At 44.3% G+C, this 10,489-nt stretch overlaps 1 protein-coding gene across 1 annotated transcript in view; it reads right to left on the reverse strand.

Moving 5' to 3' along the window:
• The window catches only part of niban1a (niban apoptosis regulator 1a), a 19,984-nt gene extending 10,135 nt beyond the window's left edge, over positions 1 to 9,849 (reverse strand). Inside the window, exons 1-3 of the mRNA XM_062556455.1 lie at positions 9,714 to 9,849; positions 381 to 511; positions 1 to 13 (exon numbers count right to left, since the gene is read on the reverse strand). The exon at positions 1 to 13 is cut by the window's left edge and continues 116 nt beyond it. Of these exons, the coding sequence (XP_062412439.1) occupies positions 1 to 13; positions 381 to 511; positions 9,714 to 9,768 (199 nt within the window). The 5' untranslated portion in view covers positions 9,769 to 9,849. The remainder of the gene's footprint in view (positions 14 to 380; positions 512 to 9,713) is intronic.
• Positions 9,850 to 10,489: the final 640 nt, after the last annotated feature.

Here is a 10,489-nt window from a genome sequence, read left to right on the forward strand (position 1 = left end):
CCTTCAGGAGCTCCTGAGGAGACAAGCCACAGCAGAACATCTCAGATGCACATCACAGGAGCCTGGCACTGCACTTGATTGGATCTATTGTGTCTAATGCATACCGTGCATGCAGCACTTACTGTAAAGTCACTGATTGACTCATTCAGACAAAGTGATCCGTTTGCGTCCTCTCAATCAGACATGTAGCCTACACACACACACACACACACACACACACACACACACACACACACACACACACATACATACACATGCACTCACATACACTCACACTCACAGACACACACACACACACACACATACTGTATACACACGCACACACACACACACACACTCACAGACACACACACGCACAGTCGCACACACGCTGTCCATACCCTTTGTTTGAGCAGCTGTGTTCTGTGCTCCTCCTGCTCGTCCATCTCATCCCGTAGCTTGTTGTAGTACTCCACCGAGTACTGCTGCTTATACAGCACGCTGAAGCCATCCAGCTCCTGCTGCGCTTGACCTGCACCAACACAACACACATGTCTCATCAACAACACAACAAATATCTACAAAGTTTAGAAGAGTGTTTATAGGATTTTTTGACCATTTTTTCAGAAGCGCATGAGGTCACACACTGATGTTGGATCTGCTCTAATTCATCCCAAAGGTGTTCTATTGGGTTGAGGTCAGGACCCTGTGCAGGCCAGTCAAGTTCATCCACACCAAACTCTGTCATCCTTGCCTTTATGGACCTTGCTTTGTGCACTGGTGCACAGTCATGTTGGAACAGGAGGTGGCCATCCCCAAACTTCCCACAAAGTTGGGAGCATTGAATTGTCCAAAATCTCTTGGTTAATGCTGAAGCATTTCGAGTTCCTTTCACTGGAACTATGGGACCAAGCCCAGCTCGGGGAGAGCCCCTTGCTGTTCCAACATGACTGCACCAGTGCACAAAGCAAGGTCTGGCCTGCACAGTCCTGACCTCAACCCAATAGAACACCTTTGGGATGAATTAGAGCGGATCCTGAGAGCCAGTCGCCTCGTCCAAAATCAGTGTGTAACCTCCAAAATGCGCTTCTGAAAGAATGGTCAAAAAATCCCATGAACATACTCCTAAATCTTGTGAAAAGTCTTCCCAAAACAGTTGAAGTTGTTATAGCTGCCAAGAGTGAACCGACGTCATAATAAACCCTATGGATTAAGAATGGGATGTGACCGAAGTTCATACGTGAGTCAAGGCAGGTGAGCAAATACTTTTGCCAATATAGTGTAGTACTCAATAACACAACACATATGTCTCATCAACAACACAACACACATCGACATCAACAACTCAACACATATAGTATTAACCCTCAACAACACAACACATAGTACTCACACTCAACAACACCACACATATCTCTCATCAACAACACATATCTTAAAACAGAACACATTCAAAATACACACACTCAAGCACACAAAGCACAATTCAACACACACACAGTATACAATACAACCCACTCCACTGAGTGCTTTTGTTTACAGTATACATCCATCACACACCACACTCCTATCAACCCCACACATAACTCGCCTGTACAATACCGCACAACGCTGGCAGTACACATACATAAATCCACTTGTCAATTCATAACGCATTACGTAACACAAAGCACTGAACCAAGTCAGTAGGCTTCTGTCAATAGGGTAGCTTCCACACATCCAGCTCTTCCTACTTTATCTCTCTCTCCCTCTCTTAATCAGGTTTGCAACGCCACAAAATGTGTTCTACAGGGTTTGCATCTCTCAGCCCAAGCCCCCTCAACACCAACAGATGCTAGGCTTTCTTCTGCTTTCTCTTTCTTTGGATAATCCAGGACAAAAGATTGTGAAGCTTATACGAACTCTATACAAGTAGTATAGAGGTTTTCCATGCCATGCCATGAGTGCTGTGATAATCAAACACTGCTAGAACTTCAATTGAACTAGTCATATTATGGGATGATATCATATCATATGGGATGAAGGGAAGGAGTGCAGGAGAATTGAAAGGATAGAGAAAGAGAGAGAGAAGGAATGAGAGACAAATAGGCATGTCCTAGTTGGCTCCCTTCCCGGTGTTAAGTGAGAGATGGTGGAAATTTTTACTTGTTTGCCCTAAAAACAAAGAGCAGCTCGAAGTTTTCCACTGACTTTGCGGACAGCGAGAGAAGGAGGGACCAGAGAGAGAGAGAGAGAGAGGGAGAGAGAAAAAAGAACGCCATTTTACTTTTAACAACCGCACACGGAGATACAGTATCTTAAGATCACACTACCCTGCGACTCACTCCGTGTGTTGTGGCTTTGTCTGTTATGGCGTGTTTGATCGCCTGTCACGCGCAACTCCCCTCTCCCCCACTCTCCTTTGCTCTGCCTGCACGGACTGGCATTCATGAGCTCAGAGGAACCAGGGGAGAGGAGGACAAAGGCAGATCAGGTAGCAAACAAGCGCAAGGGTGACTCGCCCAGTGGGAATAGACTAGAGACAGTCAAACACATGTCACAGAGCTGGATGGCTGTCTGGAGTGTCCAGTCTGTGGGCCTCTCCAACTAAACAGGAAGGGGAAAGGACTCTGATTGAACTAGAACTGTGTTTTTTTTCAGAACTGAACATAGTACACACATGTGTAGCCTCACACATGCATATGGTCCCTGCAATACACAAAGCATTTGTTATGACTGTGTAATACCTCCGCCAAGGAGGCTATGGTTTCATTGGGGTCTGTTTGTTTGTTCGTTTGTCTGTTACTGTTACTAAAAATGTTATGAATGGATTTTGATGAATTTTTCAGGAAAGGTCTGAAATGACCCAAGGAAGAAACAATTACATTTTGGGAGTGATCCGTATCACCGCCTGGATCCAGGAGGCGGTTATGTTTTCGCTTTGCAGAGATCTGCACTTTCAGAGTGCTTTTCTAGTTCCTATTTATTCCCACCCACAAGCTACTATAAATTCAATGGGTTTTTTTAATCTAGAGGACTGATCCGGAAAAGTAGAGGTGTAAAGTGGTTCCACAGGTCAACAGTTTGAAAAAGGAAATGACATCAATGGATCATTTCCTATTTGAGGAGGAAGTGACTCAAGGCAATCCTGTGGAAGTATTCATCTCCTAACAAATGGACTTTTGGACACATTGATGATCTTGCTCACACACGCACACTCACACACACACACACACATACACACACACACACAGACACACACACAAACACACACACACTGTATGTGTATGCACAAACAAACACACCCACGCCCACACCCACCCACACACACACACACACACACAAACGCAAACACACTAACTTTATAGCACTTGAGTTTGCCAACAGAAAAACGCTTTTTCCCACCAGAACAATGCATACATGCATCTATCATATGTCTACTGCAGACCAGATGTCTGAGGAGCACGGATTACACAACTTTCCTCACAGCTGTAATTCAGAACAGGGATTTTCCCTGAGAGACCGAGATTCAGGTCAAATGCATTATAGTCCATTTATGGAGGAGGAGGGATGGATTCTGTGACTCTGCAAAACAATTACCTCATTTTAACGGTATTGTTTTTTCCGCCATCACCAAACACTGAGCAAATCAGAGGATGTTGGACACACACACACACACACACACACGCACACGCACACGCACACGCACACGCACACACACACGCACACACACACACACACACACACACACACACACATATGCTCATCAGCATCCTGATAATTTCCAAACTTTCCTTTCAACCCCCATTAGATTTGTGTTTGCCATGAAGTCAAGCAAAGCACGGCCAAGTGTTATAAACTCAAGTAGGCAAGGATTTTACAGTATATTACCAAATGGCCCCGTTTTACATGTGCCTGAGGCACACATAGAGACCCATTCCCTGGCCCTCTGATGACTCACCACAGAGTCATATCAGCATCCTTTACACTAGGGTGGATGTGGCTTTTCTAAAGCCGCAGTTTTTTGTGATGAATAACATAGGAATGGCCGTGCTTCATTCATGTAGAATGTAGCTAGCACTTATCTGAATGAACCGACCTGACATTTGAATGAACTCAATTTCCTTATTCATTAAATTCAACCAAATAAATTACATTAATATTTTACTTTGTTCAAATTCATCTCACAATGTGTTATTCACAAGATCAGTCATCTGTCTCTGTCGCATACTTTGAGTGTTAGTAACTGAGTCATTAGCCTCTAAGGGAACATCTGGGTAAGGTCCAGTTGAAGGATTCTCTTGTACTCCAGGGATGGTTCTTCTTTGCAGATTGGATCCATATTTGAGCTCCTCTGAGAGAGCTGTTATATGATAGCAAGGTCTATAAAGTCATATCACACAGAGTCTGCCAGCAAAAATGTGGAATAGCCTGAGGAATTCAGCAACTTGGCTCTACTCAAGTTCTAGATGATAACTGTATGTTTGTGTGTGAGTGTAAGAGTTGTACCCACCACTGTCCACTAGTGAGCACACCAACTCTAAACTTTAACGTTTTGTCTTTATGCCATTTCATTATCTTTTCTAAAGGTGCACAAGCAATGTCGTGAGTAAAGCTGAACATGTGTTTGGTTTTTTTGGAAGAGAGAGAGATTTGGCCGGCATATCAGCCTCCTCTGACGTCTCCCCATGCCTTTGGTAAGGACTGGTTCCAAAATCACATTCGCCTGCAAGCCGCAGTATTTGTGTGTGTGTGTTTGAGAAAGAGCGACTGGGGACTCGCCCAGGATGGAATGGCCCCCCTTTAGAAAGCTGGAATGTCTCACACCTTTACCTGAGTTTTCTCAAGCTGCTACAAACGGTCTCGTTGGGACAACCAGAATCACGACAACACCTTGGCCAAACAAAACCCCAAACTTCTCCTGAACCGCCAATCATCCATAGAATATCAGTGAGCTGTGGACAATGGCTTAGTGAAACCCCAACACACCTCTCACACATGGATCACAAGTTAGAGTGTGTTTCTCATGAATATAATCCCTTAACCATAAGCATGAACACAACCCTCTGTGTTACACCTAAGCCCTTCTTGGATGCTGCTGAATAGTATGCTGATACCAAACAGTGAAACTACCAATGAGACTTTAGTGCAATTACATTATTCAAAAGCTTGGGGAAACACCGGCAGCACTCCCACACTATCCGTCTCACCAACTCTCTTTCTCTGCATGTCCTCATCACTCTCTCACGTCTCCCTTTCCTCCTCTCTGTCTCCTTACTTCAGATCTCAGAAATAGATTTCTTTGGTAATATGATGGTGTGTGTGTGTGTGTGTGTGTGTGTGTGTGTGTGTGTGTGTGTGTGAGAGAGTATGAGTGTTTGCCGTTGTTAAGCATTCATGTAGATTTCAAACATTCTTGACTCCAATCCAGGAGGCTGCCCTGACCTGCAGAACCAGTTCTATATAGCACACACACACACACACACCTACACACACACCCACACACACACACACCCACACACCCACACACCTACACACACACACACACACACACACACACACACCCACACACACACACACACACACACACACACACCCACACACACACACCCAAGCCTACACACGTGCCCCCCTCCCCTTTACACAGGGAGGAAGAGGCACGCCAACATATCATTTTAATTAGGTCTGGTGAAATACTGAATCATTTACGACAGAGTACAATGCTTGTGCTACATCCCACAGCTATAAAAAGGAAAGATAAAAGCTGGGAGCCTTCCAACATATCTCCAGTATTAAACTGAAACACCACTTGTAGGCTCCTCCATGCAGCTTTATCACAATGTTGCCCAAGTACGATTTATTGAAATTCTCCCAGCTCTGGTTTGCAGTATTACACACAAATGCTCCCTTCCTGTCTCCCACTCTCTCAGCCCATCTATACCCACCCCCCATCCCCCTCTCTCTCACTCGCTCTATCTCTCTCTTTCTCCCTCTCTCTCTCTCACACACACACGCATTCAAAGACACATGCAAAGACTGCACCTCTCCTCACATCAATGGATGAAACTAATTACAGGGAAAACCTGCAGGGGATGGAGGGAGGGGGGGGGGGGGGGGGGTTCTGCTTAAGCCCAGTTTCCTGTTTGTGCAGACCGGAGTAAAAGCCGAAAACAATCATCTAATTCAAATCACTCTTCAACACCATTCACGCATAACACCTCTGGGTGTAACAGTAAAAGCTCTAACATCCTATTTTCTCTCTCTCTCTCTCACTCTCTCTCTCTCTCACACACACACACACACACACACAACACACACACACACACACAACACACACACACACACACAAGCAGCAGGTGTTCGCTCCTCCTTTGTTTGGTCGGCTCTGTATCCGCTGAGCATCCCCAGTCCTGAGAAAGCTCAGTGAGAACGCCGAGCCTCATTAGTGCAGCTGACTCATGACGGAGCCCCACCCACCTCACCCAGAGCTCCCTGTGAGCCCTCCCCATCGTTACCCATTCTACTCACACACACACACACACACACACACACACACACACACACACACACACACACACACACACACACGCACACACACACACTGATTCTACTCAGCTCCAGTCCTCTTCGCATCAACACTGACGACTTGACATCAACCTCCAAACAATTTTCCTCCCATTCCATTCCATTCCATTCCATTCCAGTTCACTGCGCTAGTTTAGAGGCAGGCGAGACTTGCAGTTGTGCTGATTTTGAAGACAGTCATTACACACTGTTAGAGGATTATCTCGACATCTTTCTGTCATGTCAGGTGTATGTGCAATTCATCACTAAATCAGAGACGCTGAAAATCTGAAACTTGAGTTATGTCAGAAACCAAGCCTGAAACATTCCGATAAGAATAATGCAAATGTCATGATTAAAATCACTACTGATATTACAGTAATGGGCATTCCAAATAGGCTTACTTTACTTTCACGTCAATCTGTTGAATCTATTCAATAAACCTCTTATTAACAGATGAACAGGTGGGGCTCAGACCATAGATGAGATTGGAATAGTGATTATGACAGGGTGTGTGCTTGCTTGCGTGCGTGCACGTGAGAAAGAGAGAGAGAGTGTGTGTGTGTGTGTGTGTGTGTGTGTGTGTGCATGTGCGGGCATGAGCGGGTGAGGGTGTACAATATGAGGATGTCATTTTACACCACACTGCTAAAAGGGGATTGGTCATTGTTTTGGGAAATAGACCCTGCTGGGTTGGAAAGAATAATGGCTGTCCATTAACCTTCAGCATGCCCAGGAGTCAGGAGTTTGACATATTCCATCAGTGATGGACATTTTGCAAATCTCAACTCTACCTGATCTCGTGTTGCGTGTGGCTTCCAGCTATGAAAAGGGTGGTGTCTCCGTATCAGGGACAGTTCGTCTATCAATCATCGCAGCAGTGACATGCTGAGACCAATTACTCTATTTGCATGGCATGTCTCATGACAGAGCTGTCATGCGATCAGCTAGCATCACCACCAGATCCCATCAAAACTATGTATTTGGTGGTGATGATATCTGATAAATAAACTGGAATATTGGGCCATAATCCACTGGTTCATATAACACATTGATATTGTAGCCTACCTTGTCCTATCGGCTCAACGTTTATCTTATAATTTGCAAAATTATAAGATAAACGAACAGCTCACCAGTTAGTGTAAATGGAGACAACACCTCCAGGCTTTGTTTAACAACCAAATGAGAACTGATGTAAATGGTTGAAGAAATTCAAAGATCTGGCAGACATGATACTTGAGTGACATGCTGCAGTAACAAAACGAGTAAAATCCAAACCTAAGAATTTCTGTCTGACTAGAAGTCCAAGCTACTCAACTATTGAATATCTGAATGTTTGCGTACTGATTTAATGATCTGCATTGAAATGCATCTTGTAGTGTCCTCATTTCCATGTGGTAAACACAGTCAGTCTCATTGTTTAGCATCTTACATCTGTGCAGTAAATCCGAAGTGCCAGAATTTGGTGCATTTCTGGCACTGAATCTTCTTCTCTGTTATGGCTTTGTTGGAATGGTCCTGGTAATATAATGGCTTTTGTAAATGCTCTTTTGTCAGCATGTTTTTTTTAACTGATCTTATGAACAGCGTTGTTGTCCAGGATCTCAATTTACATAATGTGCTGTTGGTTTTGATTTGTCATTGTTTGGCAAAACCCTCCAGGAATGAGCTCTGTGGTTTGCAACAGCTTTAGAAGAGGAGTAGCACAATAGTCAAGGAAGAAGCAGACCTCCTTGGCTGCGCTTTATGCCACATATTATGTCTGTATGTCTGCACAATTCCACAGCACCGATGTCATATGCTGTGCCTCAGTCCATCAGGATCTCCTTTCACCTGTCCTGTAGATGCGTCAACACACCCAAATGATTCATCCCTTTACCACTCTCTCTCTCTCTTTCTTTCTTTCTCTTTCTCTCTCTCTCTCCCTCTTTCCCTCTCTTTCAACCCATCAATTAGAATGAAAATGAGGTTAGTGATTTGCCCTGCCCATCTCTCTGGTGCCAGTGAACATTTGCAAAACAAAAGTCATACGTGGCCATTTTCTCTGCTGTCAGAGAACATGTAACATGATATATGGGCATTGTTTGGTTCAGTCTTTCAGTACCTTGTGTGCTCTGGCTACACAACCAAAAAGAAGACATGAAGATGGTCCCAAAACCCAGAGCCTAGTGCCTTGAACACAAAAAAAGAAGAATGTCCCTTTCTCTGGGCACCCCACCCCTGCATTGCACAATAGAGTGGTGGAGAGTGAAACTGGTCGTGGAGCTAAAAGGAGTCTCCCTTTTCAAATGTGGGACCTGGCTAACAGGAGGGACCTGATCTGATCAGAACTTCTGATAAGGAAGGAAAGGGAGAGGGAGGAAGAGACCGAAAGTCAAATGGACAGAGAGACAGGGAGGGAGTGCAATAATTCCTGACTATCGTGTCCAATATGTCTTTACCCAGAGGACAACTTCGGAACTAACTAATAAAAGTTACATGTATGCCTCCTATCTGGTGACTCAACTCAATACAACCATGTGGCTTGCTGGAACGTCAGAAACCGGTTGTACCAGGGAGAACATGCTGGTATGAGCACACACATACAGTACACATGTCAGGATAAGCATCCAAGCACAAGCGACAATAATTATAGACTATAGCCTACAAGATGAAAATCATCCACAGCATAAATGCACTCACACTGAGGAATATGAACTCTAGACCACAAAAAAATACATTATGTAGTTATTAGAATAGCCTAAGGCCATGCAGTTTTGATTAATGTGGCAATATCCTTGGAATTTCATATGATCTTAAGCCTTAGACAAGATGGAAATGCAATAACCGTAATACAAGACCAGAGGAAGCAATCATATTTCACTTGGTCGTGTTTTAAAATGTAGTAGCCAACCCAAATAGACTATTCTAGTTGGTAATCATAAACAGAGAATAAGAACTAAGAACGTCAAATATCCAAGAAATAGTATCGCGCTGAGAGAGAAGAACGCGGATGGTGTTGTCTACATGACAAGTCCGACAGACATAAGCCCCTTGTCCTGACGCGGAAAGGAAAAGGTACCGCACTGATGTCATGGTGCAACAAGTAGCTTACTTTACGCTCGAGGGGACATGAAATTTACCCTAGTTCGAAAAACAACGATTCTGTTGCAATTTTTTTAGTTTCTGTCCCGATAACATTCTCGTCTTACCTTTGATAAAATTGGATTTGTTCTCATCCAGCAGACTGGACCCGGAGATCCCCATGTTGCCGCGCTGGTGTGCGGTAAACTGTGGGCAGGTAGGTCGCGCTCGTCAGGTGTGGCTCTTGTCGCATCGAGCTCCGTGGCTCACTGTAGAAGCGCCCACCCGCGGGCGTGGTGCTACGGACACGACGAGTGGACGCACCGGGAACCCAGCCTCTGCCTCCTCCCACATCACACAACATCGTGGAAATCATTTGTTTTAAAATAATAATAATAAAAACATATGGATGATTTAGTGACTAAATTGATGTTGTGGACGGTATGATTACTTGTGAATTACTTGTGATTACTTGTGAATGTTTTCTTTTTGGACATAATTGTGTTTGAATGGGTATGCTTTGTTTACTTTTCCACTCTCCGGGCAGGATATACTTCCCCCATGTAGTGTATCCCATTGTTAATCCCACCAGACAGTGGTAGTTCCGTTACTAAGGAATGTGACCATGCCCTCAAACCTCGTGTAGGCTGCAAGACAGTATGCATTACAAGAACGACTATGATGCCATTTAGTGTTCCTTGGGTTAAAGATGACTGATTCCAAAATAGACAGAAATTCAAATGCGATCTCAACTGTGAACTCAAGAGATGTAGAAGTCCAAACGCACTAAATGCGTTTAGAGAAAATGTAAAGAATAAAGTTTGGGCAGTTCAATGTAGTGGGAGTCTGACAGAGAATGGAATCCTTGTGATGGCCATAATGGCAGTCGAGTCTACCATAAGAG

Source organism: Sardina pilchardus, chromosome 15 (assembly GCF_963854185.1).
Source record: "Sardina pilchardus chromosome 15, fSarPil1.1, whole genome shotgun sequence".
Taxonomy (NCBI): Eukaryota; Metazoa; Chordata; class Actinopteri; order Clupeiformes; family Clupeidae; genus Sardina; species Sardina pilchardus.